General features: G+C 41.6%; 1 protein-coding gene across 1 annotated transcript in view; it reads left to right on the forward strand.

Annotated features, from left to right (window-relative positions):
* Positions 1 to 18,099, forward strand: part of LANCL2 (LanC like glutathione S-transferase 2) — an 80,643-nt gene that overhangs the window by 46,960 nt on the left and 15,584 nt on the right. The window contains exons 6-7 of the mRNA XM_077269150.1: positions 12,659 to 12,841; positions 14,428 to 14,604. Coding sequence (XP_077125265.1) covers positions 12,659 to 12,841; positions 14,428 to 14,604 — 360 coding nt within the window. The remainder of the gene's footprint in view (positions 1 to 12,658; positions 12,842 to 14,427; positions 14,605 to 18,099) is intronic.

Below are 18,099 nucleotides of genomic sequence, written 5' to 3' on the forward strand. Positions count from 1 at the left end.
TCATCGTACAAACTAGTCGTCCGTCTCATACAACGTGCTTGACTTCCATTGAACTAGAATGTGATGTCACTTGTAAAAGGCATCTGTTTCTCAGCCCTCCTACATGATGATCATTGATACCCCATCCCCTTGCCTATGAATTCCCTTCACGTCTTCCAAAAATGAAATCTTTTCCATCAAGTGGATACATTTTTGCACAACTTGGAGTTGTGCAGAAATGTTGCAACTTTTTCAGTTTTCACACCCGTTTGAATCGGCTCCACTAAATGCACAGAGCAGAGGAGGATCCAATTCAACAAAACTGTTGCCGTTTTGCACGGCAGAAATGCTACTCCAGTCTCTTACTGGAGTACCATTTCTGGTGCAGTGCACGCCACTTAGACTGAGTACTCAGTACTCCATCAAGACTGGCAGAGTGCGACTGTGTGCTATGCCAGTCTCGATAAATCGGCCCCATAGTCTATAATTTAAAAACAGCACCAAAAGAAGTGTTTGTAAAGATAGAAAGATTTATTAATATACTATGAAATATTATCCATATAAGTATCCAAAAAGAGAGAACCGGTCTTAGTAAGCGCGCTTCCACGTAAACTAATAATCCAAAAGAGAATAGGAATCCGGAGCTTATCAAGTAAAATTTAACATTTTATTACAGAATGTATCAAAATACATTCTCAAGTGGTGAATGCCACTGAGAAAAATGAAGTGAAGGAGAAAATGCTAGTAAAAGCAAAATATTTATTATGAAACTTGTTCTAAAAGCATGTAATACATGAGACAATTATAAGAATAGACAAAAAGGGGGGGAACGGAAACCTCCAAATACCAGGGGAGACTAAACACAGCACTATGCCCGAAAAACAGAGAGCTAAATTATACAAATATCATAGAGCTCATAGAGTTATACACAAAATTAGGTAGCACATAGACTCAGTTTTGGCATATGATAGTAGAGGCAAAAATCACTGAATGTGCAGCATTAAATCAGATGTACCCAGAGTGGTAGCAAGAATTTGCTGTAAGTCCCTGGGGAGTGAAAAGACACACTATGTGGCCTGATTTATGTGCGATGAAGCCAAAGAAGGTAGCTAGAGATAGTGATTTACCTGCAATTAAATGTTCCGGATCTGTGCGCCTAAGACAAGGTGCTGTGAGGGCTCCCCTGCGCCCGACAAGCGCCGTTTCGCAAATAGCTTCTTCAAAAGGGGCGTCCCTCTCTAGCTATCTCTAGCTACCTTCTTTGGCTTCATCGCACATAAATCAGGCCACATAGTGTGTCTATTCACTCCCCAGGGACTTACAGCAAATTCTTGCTACCACTCTGGGTACATCTGATTTAATGCTGCACATTCAGTGATTTTTGCCTCTACTATCATATGCCAAAACTGAGTCTGTGTGCTACCTACTCTTGTGTATAACTCTATGAGCTCTATGATATTTGTATAATTTAGCTCTCTGTTTTTCGGGCATAGTGCTGTGTTTAGTCTCCCCTGGTATTTGGAGGTTTCCGTTCCCCCCCTTTTTGTCTATTCTTATAATTGTCTCATGTATTACATGCTTTTAGAACAAGTTTCATAATAAATATTTTGCTTTTACTAGCATTTTCTCCTTCACTTCATTTTTCTCAGTGGCATTCACCACTTGAGAATGTATTTTGATTTATGCTGGAGTGACTTTAGCCACTGCTAAATATAAGGACTATGGGAATAATTACAGAATGTATGTAAACAACAATATCCAAAGTAATAAAAACCAAGGCAAGGAGGTGGTGACAGCCAAGTGCCATGCAAAACGGGAAGTACACAATAATAAGGCAAGGGATAGTGTATCATAGACTGTTATTCCACCCCCCAAGAAGCCAGAAGGCGAAACGCACGTTGGGGCCACTCTCCACGCTCATACTGTTTTTTTTCTGTTTTATGGGCAAGTGAGATTACTATGTCCTATATACCCTTATGTAGACTGCTCCACAACCAGTTGGGATTTGATCTTTATGCTATATTATATGTATTATCCTTTAGTTTGGTTTATGCACATGCAAATATTTACCAGATTTCTGATCCTCTATGTATCAATTTGATATGTGCTCATTCATTTTGTTATAAGAATTTATTACACACTTATCCTCTGTATGGTACTATCCAAGATGTTGCTATTAATGATACTGTTCAGCACATTCACTTTATGTACTGGACTGCTTGGATATAGCTGCCTCATATATTTTGAATATATCTATTATAGCTTTTGTATGAATACTGGTGTCATGGAGGTTGAGGCTGCATGTAGTACTATTGCAATGATGCATTTAACATTTTTTATATACGCACCGTGTTCCAAATTTTTTTTTTTAAATTCGTTTATTAACAGCAAAATGAATCATGTTACATATACATTTGTTCCCAAAAGTCTGATTACAATAAACAGTGCATTAGAATCATGCATTGACAAGCATACAGTAGAATAATATTTCAGTTATGACCAGCGCTTTTTGAAACTGTAAAGTAAAGGCGTTAAGTTATTGGTAACATATAGAAATATGAATCATAAATTGTACCTATCTCTATTCTAACTACTAATACGCCGCATTACCTCGTACCTGTCGCCTGCATGGAGTCCCCACTCATCCCCAAAACCAGTCATATTGTAATTATAGAGTAAGATGGGAAGAATTCCATCTACCCCAAATTTTTTCAAACTTTCCCGGACACCCCCTGTTCTGATACAATGTGCGTTCATATGGGATGATTGAATTTACCAAATCAATCCAGGTTCTCCGAGAGGGGAATGAGCCCCCCATCCACCGCAATGCCAGTGCCTTTCTTGCCATAAAAAGGGTTTCCCGTAGGAGGATCCCAGTGTAGTGATCCCAAGTCTCTTCCTCCCATACTCCAAATATACAAATTAGTGGATCAAGGGGAACAGGAAGCGATAACAGCGAAGTAAGTAAGGATGTCACCTCACTTCTCATTATTGGAGGAACAGGAGAACTCCAAATCATGTGAATAAAGTCTGCATCCAATGAGTGACATCGCTGACACTCTGACGTTTGATACCGACCCATTTTATAAAGCCGTATCGGAGTTAAATATGCTTGATGCAATATATATAACTGGATCATCCTATTATTAACCGATGGAGACACCCCAACTGGAGACTCAAGAACGTCCTCCCAATCCTCCTCCTGTATATTGGAAAGAAGACCCTCCCATTTTCCCTTAATAGAAGTAAGAGCAGATGTGGCACCTGAAGATAGCAAATAGGTGTAGAGGGAGGAGATAAGACCTTGAGGGCCTTGGGATTTGAGGATCCCTATCAAGGGCAAAGAAGAGATAGCACGACCCACACCCGAATGTCTCATATACGATTGAATAGCGGACCTTAATTGTAAATGTCTAAAAAATTGGGATCGCGGTATATTGTGTTTAGCTTGTAATTGTTCGAACGATACAAAAATTCCCCCGTCATATAGATCACCTATGGAGAAGACGCCATGTGCCACCCAGAAGTCAGTGGACGGGTGGTTAGATAAAGCTGGGAAATAGCCATTATTCCACAGGGGCATCTCCGCTATAATGGCTGTAAATTTAATAGATCTTTTAATTTGCCTCCAGACTAATCGCGCCAAACGGAGCAAAGGTAGCAAACGTGGGGCATTGGTTTTCTCCATTTCCAGAAAGTGCAGTGGACAATCAATTTGAGCTGACTGAAAAAGGTGATTTTCAGAGTTGGGAGGGGACCTATTGGGCATCCACTCGTTGAGAGCTTTAGCTTGACCTGCCAAATAATAGAAATAAAAGTCCGGTAACGCTGCCCCACCCCGCTGTTTTGGCCTCTGTAGCGTGGACAGATTAAGTTTGGGTCTGGGAGTACCCCATATGAAGGTTGTGGTTTGAGAATTTAAAGTGGTAAAAAAGGGTTTAGGGATCGGCACCGCGCTGTGTTGAAGGAAATAATTGAGTTTAGGGAGTAATATCATTTTAATTAAATTAATGCGACCAGCTACAGAAAGTGGGAGTTTAGACCAAGCTGCAAATTTAAGTTTAACCAGTTCTATCAGGGGAAATATATTAAGTTGTAAATCAAGCCCACTACGTTGAGAAATATGTATGCCTAGATATTTAAAACTGGTTACGATGGGAAGGGGAGACAGGGTCCCAAGGCGAGGTGTTGGAATGTGGGAGAGAGGCATCAATGCGGACTTATCCCAATTAATACATAGGCCTGAGTATCTACTAAACACGTCTATAGTAGCTATCACCTGTGGTAATGTTTCCTCCGCTTTATCCATAAAAATCACCATATCAGCATACAGACCGATGGTATCCACCCGACCAGCTATGTCTATGCCTTTAATATCTGGAGAGGACCTCATGCGTATCGCCAAAGCCTCTATCGCCAGAGCGAAGAGGGCCGGAGAGAGGGGGCACCCCTGGCGGGTTCCTCGATGTAATGAAAAGGGTGCAGAAATTGTACCATTTACAATTAGACGGGCTCTAGGTTTAATATACAATAGACCCACCCATTTTAGAAATTTGTCTCCAAAGCCATATTTTTGTAAACATGCTAAGAGGAAGGGCCATTCGAGGGAATCGAAGGCCTTGGCCGCATCCAGCGATGCCAGTGCCCAGGAGTTATCTAATACTAATGAACTGTATTGGACTACCGATTGAACTCGCCTAATATTAATAGAGGTATTCTTGCCTGGCATAAAACCTGTTTGGTCTGGGTATATAAGATCTAGTATAATTGAGTTTAGTCTGGTAGCTAGAATTTTAGTGAAAATTTTATAGTCCACATTCACCAGAGATATAGGACGGTAAGATCCACATTCCAAAGGGTCCTTCCCCTCTTTTTTAAGTACAATAATGTTTGCCAATAATGTTTTGTAATAGGTGTCAGGCATAGAGCCTGCCTCCCACAACCCCCGAAATATTTTCAACAAAAGTGGCGCCAATATACTCCGATATTTCTTATATAATTCAATGGGAAACCCGTCTGGACCAGGAGCTTTCCCGGAAGCCATATCTGTCATGGCACATTCAATTTCCTCCAAGGTAAACTCAGCGTCCATATAGTCTCGCTGTGCTGAGCTTAGTGTGGGAAACGTTATATCCGATAGGTAGTTTAGGTTTTCCGAGACATCAAAGTCACACTTGGATGAATATAGTGCCCTATAATATTCATGAAAACAGTGGAGTATCTCCTCGGTCGAGGACACCAGTAGTCTGTCAGCTGTTCGGATCTGCAATATAGTATTGGATATACAGTATTATGTTGGCGTACCAAAAAGGCTAAGAATTTACTAGCTTGGTTGCCCAATTCAAAGATTGACGCGTAAAGAATAGCTTATGCTTGGACTTAGTGTCCATATGTTGAACATATAGTCTCTGAGAGGATAGCCATTCAAGTCTATTGCCATTAGTGGGATCAGATATATATGCAGATTTTGAATCTCTCAGTCTCCGCTCAACCTCGTCATCCTCCCCTGAGGTCACCCTCTTTATATAGGAAATTGTGGACGACAGACATCCCCGCAAATATGCCTTAAGGGCATCCCAGAATATATTAGTATCCTGGGGCTCCGGGTGGGATGAGAGAAAACACTCCAGCTGATCAACAGTTCTATCATTAGAATCCAGTAATTTAAGCCAAAACGGATTCAATTTCCAAAGTATGCCATTATTAGGGTGTCCAAATTTAAGTTTAAGGATAATTGGTCTGTGCTCAGATATTCCCCTATTACCATGTTCAATACTGTCAACCCACATTGCCACCTTCTCGGAACCAAATATGTAATCTAAGCGGGAGAGGGTGCGTCTGGTAGATGAATGGCAGGTATATCCTTTCACCCCGGGGTGGCGCGCTCTCCACAGATCTAGCCGTCCACTTCTCTCCATAAACAAAGCTAGTTGGGAAGGGGCTCGTGAAGGAGGCTCCCCAGTCGTCTCGTCACCCAGTCTCAGTCTATCCAGGCGATTATCCATAACCAGATTAAAGTCCCCCATGCGGATAACGTTAGCTTCCGGGAAGCCTAGAGCAAAACTCAGTGCCTTCCGAAGAACCGAGATGCCAGCCGGAGGGGGGTTGTAAACACACAGTATAACATATTCACAAGAGTTCATTAGAGCATGTACAAAGACAAAACGGCCTTCGGTGTCCCTTCTAGTTTCTCTGACCTCCCATCTAACGTCCCTGTGAATGAGCAGCGAAACCCCTCTAGAGTAGCTAGTGTGAAATGCGTGGGCGGACCACTGCACCCATGGTTTCTGTACACAGCGGACCGAGTCTCTAGTCAAATGTGTCTCCACCAGCGCCACCACGTGAGGGTGATGCCTCTTGATCTGAGAAAAGACCTTAATCTTTTTCCGAGGTGATTTAATACCCCGTACATTCCAGGTCATGCAGACTACCTCAGACCCCATACCGATATTTTGAAATGTAATAAAGGAGTGGCGTCCGGGCTGAGACTGGGGACAACCCATACAAGGCAGGAGAACTGTTGGCGGCGATTTCTACCTACAAAACAAATAAAACCAGAATAAAAACAGAAACAGAACGAAAACCAAACATTATAGGAGTAAAATCCTGTGCTCCTACTGACAAGCAAAAACGGGGATACCCTCGCTAGATTCAGCGTCCGGTATTGTTGTTAAGTGGGACGTCCACATAGAGAGCTCCAATATGAAATGATTAGCACAACTACATTAGGATTTTTTTGCATTGGACATCCCGTGGGTTCGCAGCCATTCAGTCGCCTTCTCCGGATCAGTGAAAAATACAGAGGTGCCATCGTGAACAACACGCAAACGAGCTGGATAAATCATGGAATATATAACATTTCGGTGTCTGAGTTGTTTCTTTATATCCAAAAACCGTGCCCGCTGTTTCTGTAGTTCCATTGAGAAGTCTGGGAAGATTGAAATAGTAGTAGCATTGTGAAATTTAATAGGGCTCTTCTGCCTCGCCAGGCGCAGGATAGTGTCTCTGTCTTTACAGTTAAGGAGACGTGCCAAAAAGGGTCTCGGCGGGAGGGGTCTCGTAGGAACTCTATGGGCTCTTTCCACGGAGAAGGTTGAGGAGAATTCACCTCCCAGAGAGGTCTTGAGCCATTCCTCCAGAAATTCTTCAGGACGTTGACCCTCGGAGCGTTCCGGCAGACCAATAATACGGATATTATTCCGACGTAGTCTATTCTCCAGGTCATCCGCTTTTTGTTTCCAAGCATTAATGGAGCCAGCCACCTTTGTCAAGTTGGCCTCCATGGGAGGAATGATGTCCTCCACTTGTGACACTCTTGTCTCCACCTCTGTGATACGTCCACCCATAGTTTGCATATCATGTCTCAGGCGGCCAACCTCAGTGTGCACGTTCTCTATTTTTCCGTAAGAGAAGATCTAGTTAAAGAGATGGCCTGCATTAATTGTTCAGAAGCCTGCTTGAGGGTCAGATCTTCTTGTTCACCCTCTTCAACACTGTCTGACAGGTGGCTTTTCCGTGGAGCCTGTGCAGGATTATTTCTAAGGGTTCGCCCTCCATTCAAATGTTCCTCTCTAGCAAATTTCTTCAATTTGTCAGCAGCTCCCGAACTCTTTGAGTGCTGCATTACTGACAGAGATGAAGGACAGCCGGATAATCAGGAAAACAAAAGAGGCAACTACACTCACAGAGATGACAGAGTAATACGAGTCCCGTATACAGAGCCTGGCAGGCAGCACAGAATGAACAGGATATTTATAGTGGCAATGGAGTTCATTAAACACAGCAGTGCCCAGTTCAGGTTAAATTTTGTACACTAGGGCAAGGAGGGGAGAGCCTGCAGCCCCCGCAGAGAAAGCAGCCAAGAGGGGAGCCAATCCCTCAAAGTCTTTAGTGCTGATAAGGATAGGTGACTGCTGAGTAAATGGAGCACGGGGCCCAATTTCTCAGGGCACACTCCGATTATCCCCACAGCGTAGATCAGGATGTGTGCACACCCCCAGAAAGCGCTTTAAGGATAGCGTTCAGCGCCGCGTCTCTTCTGATTAGGAGCGCGCTTATGAAATGACCGCCGGTACCGCCGCCCAGCTCCCTCCAACCTTCGGTGTACACAAGTCCAGCCACTCTCCGCAGAGCCTCCCAGGCTCAGAAGGGTCCCAGCGGCGACGGAGGCCGGCACCGCTCTGTGGTTCCTGAGCGCGTGTGTATAGAAAATGGCCGCCGCCTCGTGTGTGCCTCACCGCTCTCACTAGCTTTCCGGGATCTCCGCTCCTCTTCCTGCACCGGAACGCTCCCTACAGCAGCCGCTCACCCTCCGGGGTCCTAGAGGGTCTTCAAGCTGTGAGAAGCCCACATTGGAAGGGGTTTTAGGTGCCAGGATTTGTTCAGGATAGCAGGAGCTCTCCCCGGGTACGTCCTCTCGCTCCTGTTACATAGCCACGCCACCGTGTTCCAAATTATTGTGCAAATGACATTTTTTTTCGGATTTTCCTAAATGGTCAGTGCAAATGATAGTCAGTCTAATAAAAGTCATCACCCGTTAGAGTATACAGTACGTCGAATTTTATTGGAGAAACCTCCCAATGATAACAGTATAATCTCCAAAATGAGTAAAAACTCAAAATGCACTGTTCCAAATTATTAGGCACAGTAGAATTTCTAAACATCTGATATGTTTTAAAGAACGGAAAATGCTCATTTGTGGAATTTGTATCAATAGGAGGTCACATTCACTGAACAAAAAAGCTATTTAACTCTAAAACATCCTAACAGGCCAAGTTACATGTTAACATAGGAACCCTTCTTTGATATCACCTTCACAATTCTTGCATCCATTGAACTTGTGAGTTTTTGGAGAGTTTCTGCTTGTATTTCTTTGTATGAAGTCAGAATAACCCCCCAGAGCTGCAGTTTTGATGTGAACTGCCTCCCACCCTCATAGATCTTTTGCTTGATGATACTCCAAAGGTTCTCTATAGGGTTGAGGTTAGGGGAGGATGGTGGCCACACCATGAGTTTATCTCCTTTTATGCCCATAGCAGCCAATGACTCTGCTAGGTATTCTTTGCAGCATGAGATGGTGCATTGTCATGCATGAAGATGATTTTGCTCCTGAAGGCACATTTCTGCTTTTTATACCATGGAAGAAAGTTATCAGTCAGAAACTCTATTTACTTTACGGAGGTCATTTTCACACCTTCAGGAACCTTAAAGGGCCCTACCAAGCTTTTTCCCCAGAATTCCGGCCCAAAGCATGACTCCTCCACCTCCTTGCTGACGTCGCAACCTTGTTGGGACATGGTGGCCATCCACCAACCATCCACTATTCCATCCATCTGGACCATCCAGGGTTGCTCGACACTCATCAGTAAACAAGACTGTTTGAAAATTAGTCTTCATGTATGTCTGGGCCCACTGCAACCGTTTCTGCTTGTGAACACTGTTTAGGGGTGGCCGAATAGTAGGTTTATGCACCAAAGCAAGCCTTTAAAAGATCCTATACCTTGAGGTTCGAAGGACTCCAGACGCACCAGCAGCTTCAAATAGCTGCTTGCTGCTTTGTAATGGTATTTTGGCAGCTGCTCTCTTAATCCAATGAATTTGTCTGGCAGAAACCTTCCTCATTATGCCTTTATCTGCACGAACTCTGTCTGTGCTCTGTTTCAGTCACAAATCTCTTCACAGTATGATGATCACTCTTAAGTTTTCGTGAAATATCTAATGTTTTCATACCTTATCCAAGGCATTGCACTATTTAATGCTTTTCAGCAGCAGAGAGATCCTTTTTATTTCCCATATTGCTTGAAACCTGTGGTCTGCTTAATAATGTGGAACATCATTTTTAAGTAGTTTTCCTTTAGTTAGAATCACCTGGAAAACTAATTATCACATGTGTTTAAGATTGATTTCAGTGATCCATTGGGCCCTGAGACACAATACCATCCACGAGTTTATTTGAAACACAAAACAATTAATTCTTTATGACACTTAAATCCAATTTGCATATTAATTTGGAACACCGTGTATTGCCAAATATATGATGCACTAGTATTTTATTTTCTTGTAGGATCATGCTGTCTGCTAAATTGTGACCTTTTTTGCATTTATTGCCTGACGAATCATGTTGCACTTGTGACTAGCTTTGTCTTTGAGACCAACAGTTTCTTTGGCCTGATTACAGTCTATGATGCGCTGTCCCTTATTATTGTGTACTTCACCACCACCTCCTTGCCTTTTGGTTTTTATTCCTTTGGATATTGGTTTTTACGTACATTCTGTTTTTAAAAAATGTAAATTTTACTTGATGCAATCCTGATTCCTATTCTCTTTTAAAATATTATCCATGTATAACAACATTATAGCACAGTGGATCCAAGAACATATACGGTACATGTGTCCTCGTCACTAACATACAGAAAGCTGGTCTAATCTAAAGCAATATGAAAATTTGCCAATGTCACAGGGACTCGCATAAGTGAAAATATATTAGAATACACCTCCATAGAGATGTACACAGAGTTATGCAATAATTTCCAAATATTATTAGTGTCTCACTACAAAAACCCAATAAAGATGCTAAAATTAGTTCCAAACCTGAATAAAATAATAATAATAATGCAGTTAGGTATAAATAATGCTAATGGCTAATGCCGCTGTACAGCAACATTATACAATGATGCAGATCCAGTTGCAGCTGACCCTTTATAGGCTGAATTCTGCTGCTGAGTTGCATTGATAATTCAGGCACATAGTCTTCATAGCTTACCCCAGTGGCCCGTGAGCCAGGGGAGGGCCCGGTGCCAGCGCTGGCACCAGATCCCCCGCCTGTCATTGCACATTCAACTGTATCGGTATCTCAGATGAGAGAGGGAACGTCAGCTGACTCTATCTCCCATCATTCCCCCTCTGCGTTTGACATCTCAGTCCAGCGGGCACAATGACGTCACTACAGGATGTGCGGCGCTTCAGAACGCTCGCTGCAGAGACAAGGAGAAGAGGTGAGTATTGTATTGTTTTATTTTATTTTTTTTTATTTTTTATTTTTTTAAATTAGCGAGGACATTGTGGTGGCCATAATACTGTTTGGAGGTCTATGGCGAGTGCTACTGTATAGAAGACTATAGGGAGTGCACTATATTGTATGGAGGACTATGGGGAGTTCATTATACTATTTGGAGGGCTATCAGGAGTGCCTTATACTATATGGATAACTATAAAATGCATTATACTGTATGGAGGACTGTGAGGTGCATTATACTCTATGGAGGACTATGGGGAGTGGATTATACTATATGGAAGACTATTGGGTGCATTATACTTCATGCAGGATTATGGGGTGCATTATACTATAAGGAGGACTATAGGGAGTGTGTTATACTGTATGGAGGACTATGGGGGGCATTGTACTGTCTACACTCTGGTTTGTATTATTCTACCTGGAGACCAATGGGAAGTGCATTATTCTGTATCGAGGATTAGAGGCTGCAGTATACTTAATGGAAGATTATGGGTTTCAGTATACTATATGGAGGACTATGGGCCCAGTACACTATTTGAGTGCTACGTGGGTGCTATTATAATATTTGGAGGGCTATGTGGGAGCCATTAAACTGTATGCAAGCAATCATACAGTGTGAAGGTTTGTGTGGGTTGCATCATGTTTTGTGTAGGCCATTATACTGTTTGGAGAGATAGTGGGGGTCATTATACAGTGTGGGGAGGTGTGAGGCCATTATACTGCATGTAGGTCCATTATACTGCGTGGAAGGCTGTGTGGGTGTCTCAGTTGGGGGATCATACTGTGTTGTGGTTACCATATATTTGCCATTTGAGGGGGGTACAGTGTAGGTTCATCATACCGTGTGTGTGGAGGGTACTGTTGGGGTATCATACTGTGTTTGCGGGGTACTTATGTTGGCATCATACTTTATGGGTGCAATGAAAGGGAATCGAGGGCTTCAGTAACAAGAAAATTACTTTGTAAGGATTGCAAAGTTGTGAAATATGCTGTTCTGTGACCCTTCTGAATATTATTATTGTATTATTTTTGTTGGGGAAGGGGGGCCCCAATTAAAACTTCTGCTATGGGGCTCCATAATTTCTATGTATGACTCTAGCTTACACCGCAACATTACAGTAGATGCGAATCCAAGATCATGTCCTCAACTTGCGTTTCTCTTGAGATCCAGCTCCATCAGGTGTAAAAGCTTGACATGCTCTGTATAGTGCTTCTCTCCTCTTATCTTCTAAATAGCAGTAACACAATTCAGGGGAAATCGTCCTGGGGATCCAAACTATGTATTTTACTGTCTGCTCTGAGGTTTGTGTGTAGATATAAACAGTTTCTGACATTGAAGAGAAATATTCAGTGCAGATCTTGGCAGGGAAGGTAAGTAAGTCTACTTTAGGTGAAGAAGACCACAGGAATAAACTAAGATGGCGAGTGCATTGGAGTGTGGCTACTGAGCACAATGTTTAGGTACTCTAATTTGAATGTTCAAAACTTTTATTTGTGTCATGAAAATGAGGGAATCCAGAAAAAAATCAGAAAGCTTCTTTTATCCTTTGCCTAATTGTTGCATGTTTATACAGATCCATCAATTGGATTATGTGGCAGCACACAGAGTTACTGCATTGTGGAATCTCGTATTACATTTATTATTATGGTGTGTTTTCTTTACAGCCACTAGCAAAGGTAGACCAAGAAACATTGACGGAGCTTGTGAAGCCAAGCATTGACTACGTCCGCCACAAGAAGTTCAGGTCTGGCAATTATCCTTCATCGTTAAGCAATGAAACAGATCGGTTGGTACATTGGTGCCATGGAGCACCAGGAGTGATACACATGCTTCTTCAGGCCCACAAGGTACACATCACAATGCTGCAATTTCTATAGTCATAAAGTATGCGTCTAGTGTATACTTGGTTCTCCTGAGGTAGACTAGAGCATTTTTGTAATCTGTTTGCTACCTTAAAGGGTTGTAAAGGGGATAATATGATCTTTACTTACAGTCTTTGTTGTATATTGTGATTGGTGGGGACACCTTTAAGAATAGTGTGGCCCTTTTAGACTCACTTTATCAGGTCCTTGACCACTATACTTATTAGTACCCTGATTGCTTTCTTTACAGGGAAGGATAGCAATCACCAAAAAAAAGGCAATAGTAGTACTATATGTAGACCATAGTAATATGTTTTGTGGCTTAAAGATGACCTGTTATCTCTTGGAAAACTTCATGATGTATAGAGACCAAAATATAAAATCTTTCTCCAATATACATACCGTATTTAAGATAGCTAAAAAAAATTCCTGTAAAAATGTAGTGATAAAATCTCTGGCCCTTTAAAGGGAACCTCACAGATTCCCCATGCTCCCTGGCTCCCCAGCATTTGTATCTTTTTTTTTGTAAACACCCTGCCTAACAAGCCCTTTATTACTTTTGACGCATTAACAGATCTTTAGAAAAAGCATTTCTGAAGTCCATTTTTCATATGCAAATTAATCTTTTGACTAGTCGATGGGGCGTTTGTTTCTTCAGGCTAGTTGCCCTACTCAGCATGTCATCACGCCCTTGTGGGCATGATTACATGATTTGCAAGAGCGGGCGTCATGCGACTTCTTTTCATACAAGTCATTGCGCCTCATAAGCTGGGATGTACTCTTCCCGGCTTTAGAGTCGCCCTATGCATGTTCAGAAGCTGAAAAGAAACCTGACATCAACTGATGAGCCGAAGGTCAAGCTCCTTCTTCACATGCGGACACGAAGCATCATAGACATGAAAGTACTCATATTAAAAGGCAACTTCAAATCTCGGAAAGATTATGACAACCTTTGACACACTCAGTAGTAATGAATGTGTCACATGGATTTTTGTCTTTCTACATCATCAACTAAGGAATGTGCTCCTCGGACCATTTGGGGACATCACAACCATTGACCAGACCTCAATCACAGGACAATAACACTTTCACACTCCTGATCTATGAACCGTTCCAATATTTATGGCCACAACTGTTTCTCCCCTTCCCATACTGATAGTTCTGCTTCAAGTCACTTGTCTTATCTATTGCGTTATTCCTGAGTTACTAATCTCACATATTTGAGAAAAGTCTTATTTCATCCACTTTCATTTTTTATATTTTTTCCCAACTATTGAAAGTTCTTTTAAAATTTGGTAATATGTCTGATTATTTACCATTTTTTCCATGCATTTTTTTGAAAATTAGAGATTTAAGAAAGCTTTTAAATATATACTTTTTTTTGTAATTATAGTAAAATGTTACCACAAATTAAGTTATAGATATCATAAGAAATTCTTGTTGCAGATACACAAAGGTTATAGATATCGAAATAATATTAACTTCATGTTAAATAAATGTTGGTTTCTGTGTTTTCTTTTTGTTTTGTTTTTTTACTTCCTAATTGCATAAAATTTTGGGCTTTTTTTAAGCTGTTCAAAGAAGAGAAGTACTTGAAAGATGCTGTCGATTGCGGTGATGTTATTTGGCAAAGAGGCCTCCTTAGAAAAGGATATGGCATTTGTCATGGAACTTCAGGGAATGCATATGCCTTCCTATCGCTCTTCCACCACACCCAAGATAAAAAGTATCTCTACAGAGCCTGCAAGGTATGGGGACTTGGGAATTGTACAAGTAGTATCAGTGCCCAGTAATAGAGATGATTATTTTATTATGGACCACCAAGCTATGAGTCTTAAAACACTTAAAAAGAACCTGGCAGCTCATGCATGCTAACCGATACATGGGCTGCATTAATCAGTTACTGGCTGTATGTATGAGTTTAGCCATATGTGTTTAATAGTGATGAGCGAATATACTATATATATGCTCAGAGATTTAGTTTTTCTTGCCGCAGCTGAATGATTTACATCTGTTAGCCAGCTTGATTACATGTGGGGATTCCCTAGCAACCAGGCAACCCCCACATGTACTTTGCTGGCTAACAGATGTAAATCATTCAGCTGCGGCAAGAAAAATTAAATCTCCGAGCACTAAAAAATAGTCGGAGGACCCCTGAGCATGCTCAGGAAATCTCGAGTAACGAGTATATTCGCTCATCACTAGTGTTTAACTCTGAAACATTGCGACCTTTCAGGGAAGAACATAATTTAATAGCTGAACTGGAGACTAGTCAGACAGGTGGATCTCCATCGGTTTCTCCCCGCCTACTGCCCTTGATTGATATGTCTTGCCCTATGCTCGCACTCAGGAAGTGAGCAGTCACTCAAAGAGGGGGAGAGAAGCCACCATAGACCCTACTGTTTGACTAGCTTCCAGCTTGGTTCGGTCTTTGGCGGACATTGAACTATGGTTTTCTTTGAAACCCCATAGCATTTCAGAATTAACCGCTTAGTGACAGGGCCAATTTTAATGACCAAGCCCAATTTTTGAAAAACTTTATTAACTTTGTGTTAATAACTCGGGAATGCTTCAACATTCTGAGATTGTTTTTTCGAGACATATTGTACTTTATTTTAGAAGTAAAATTAGATCCATATATTTTGTGTTTATTGGTGAAAATATCGACATTTTGGCTAAAATTTTCTATTTTTATAGTCATGCTGTACAAAATAATGAATAATGTAAAATTTTTGTATTTACATAATCTTTTTTCAAATGTCATTTTACGTTATTAGGATGTTAGAAGGGTTAAAAGTCTAGCAGCAATTTTTCACTTGTTTCTTTAGAGACCTATTCAGATTTAAATGAACTATGAGGGTCCTTTATATTGTAAACTCTCCAAAAGTGATACCATTCTAAAAAAAAAGCACCTTCCAAATTTTTCTAAACTGCGCTCAGGAAATTTGTTAACCCTTGAGGTGCTACACAGGAATTAATGCAAATTGGAATGAAAAAAAGAAAAATTGTAATTTTTCCTCTTAAACGTTTCTTTAGCCTAAATTTTTCCCTTTTACAAGGGATAAGCATGAGAAAACCCTACAGTTTGTTACCTCATATGTGGTCAGAATCCTCTGGAAAAACAGCAGGGCTCATAAGGGAAGGCGCACCATTTGAATTTTGGAACACAAGTTTGGCTGAAATAGATTGCAGATGTAATTTCACATTTGCAGGGTCCCTAAGGTGTCTCCTAAGGTGTCTAAACAGCAGACACCCCCCCACCGCTGAAGCAATTTTTTAAACTACACTCCTGAAGAATTTTATTTTATTTTCATTTATACTATTTTTTTTTTTTTTTTTACATATGAATTTTTGATCTCTTTTTTTTATTTTTATCAATTCTTTGTGTGTGGTGACAGCTCCATTTTGGCATGTTTTTTTTACAGTGTTGAATTTATGGAATAAATAACATAACGGTTTTATAGTTTGGGTCGTTCTGGGCGTGGTGATATGAATGTGGGACATTAATATTTTTCACTTTGCTCGCTGGTCTCATACACTGCAATGCTTGTGGACTACTGTGCATGAGACCTGTCAGTTTTTCACTGACATAGCCTGTGAGATCTGGCTTATAGCTGGGTCTAACAGGCCACCGCACCCTTGTGCCAAGACAATTATCTACACCAGCGATCACGATTACAGATGGCAATAGTGTTTAACCCCCTGTTAACCACTTGGATGCCTCTATTGCAATCGACAAAGGCATTTTAAGGGTTAATGAGCCTCGATCTTCTAAAGCTGTTTGGGACTGATGCCACAGAGTGTCAGTGGTCATACACAGCTGTCACCCTTTGGATTTTCTCCCACGGGTGGGGCACTATTCACTTATTTCTTACCGCCGTTTTAAAACGGTAATGAGGAATTAGGCCCCTTAGTGACCGCTGTTTTTATGTTTATCTGTGGTCGTTAAGGGGTTAAACATATACGGCTTAAATTATACAGCCAGTGTCTGATACATGCTGCCCACAGATCAGGCAGCATGTATCTGCTCTCATATTCTCTATAAATTTCTCGTACATATTAGATAGCTGTCTTCCCAAATGAACTTTCAGCTGATGGCTATCTCTCTCGATTCCCCCATAAACAGGGAAATGTAATATACAATTGCAATATGACTTAGGATAAGAGCCAAATCAGTATCTCAATTCGCAGACACGGTGTTTCAGGCTGTTGGCCCTCGTCAGTGCGAAGCATGAGAACTGATTTGCCTAGGTGAGAGGCTCTGGACTGGGGTCTAAGGGGTAAGGTTTCTCCTTGTGGAGAGTGACAAACCAGCTCTGGCTTGTCAAGGTAAAGAGGCTTATTCGCCGTGCAATGCTCCTCTGGGAAATGTAATATGCAAATTGCCTCTTCAGAGAAAAAGAGGACTCTATAGCGCCACATCAGTTCTCATGCTTCGCACTGACAAGGGCCAACAGCCCGAAACACCGTGTCTGCGAATTGAGATACTGATTTGGCTTTTATCCTGAGTCATATTGCAAGACTCCTTAAAGGGTTGATTGTGACTTGTAGGATCGCTACTTCCAACATTTGGCACTATAGAGTTCAAGTCCTCTTTTTCTCTGAACAGGCATGAGCCAGCAGCTGTGAAGGAAAGTTTACCTTCAGCCAACACCTGCTGCCGCTAATAACAGTGAGAGCAGGAGCGGATGATGGGAGTAGTCATCAGCCGACTCCTGCACTGTAAATAAATAATTTTAAAAAACCCTGCGTGGGTTCCCCGTATTTTTGATAACCAGCCAGGCAAAACTTACAGCTGCGGGCTGCAACTCTCAGCTGTCAGCTTCAGCAAGGCTGGTTATCAAGAATAGAGAAATCCCCATGCTGTATTTTTTAATTATTTAAATATATTAAAGAAATTGTGTGGGTCCCCCCATTTTTGACAACCAGCCTTGCTAAAGCACACAGCTGGGGGCTGGTATTCTCAGGCTGGTAAAGGGCCATGGATATTGGTCCCCCCCAGCCTAAAAATAGCAGCCCGCAGCCGCCCAGAAAAGGCACATGTATTAGATCTATTACATCTATTCTGGCGCTTTGCCCAGCTCTTTCCACTTGCCCTGTAGCGATGTGAAGTGGGTTTCATAATTGTGGGGTTGATGTCACCTTTATATTGTCAGGTGACATCAAGCCCATTGATTACTAATGGCGAGGCATCTATAAGACACCTATCCATTACTAATCCTATAGTTGTATTGTAAATAAAG

The sequence above is a fragment of the Ranitomeya variabilis genome, chromosome 6 (assembly GCF_051348905.1).
Source record: "Ranitomeya variabilis isolate aRanVar5 chromosome 6, aRanVar5.hap1, whole genome shotgun sequence".
NCBI classification, from domain to species: domain Eukaryota; kingdom Metazoa; phylum Chordata; class Amphibia; order Anura; family Dendrobatidae; genus Ranitomeya; species Ranitomeya variabilis.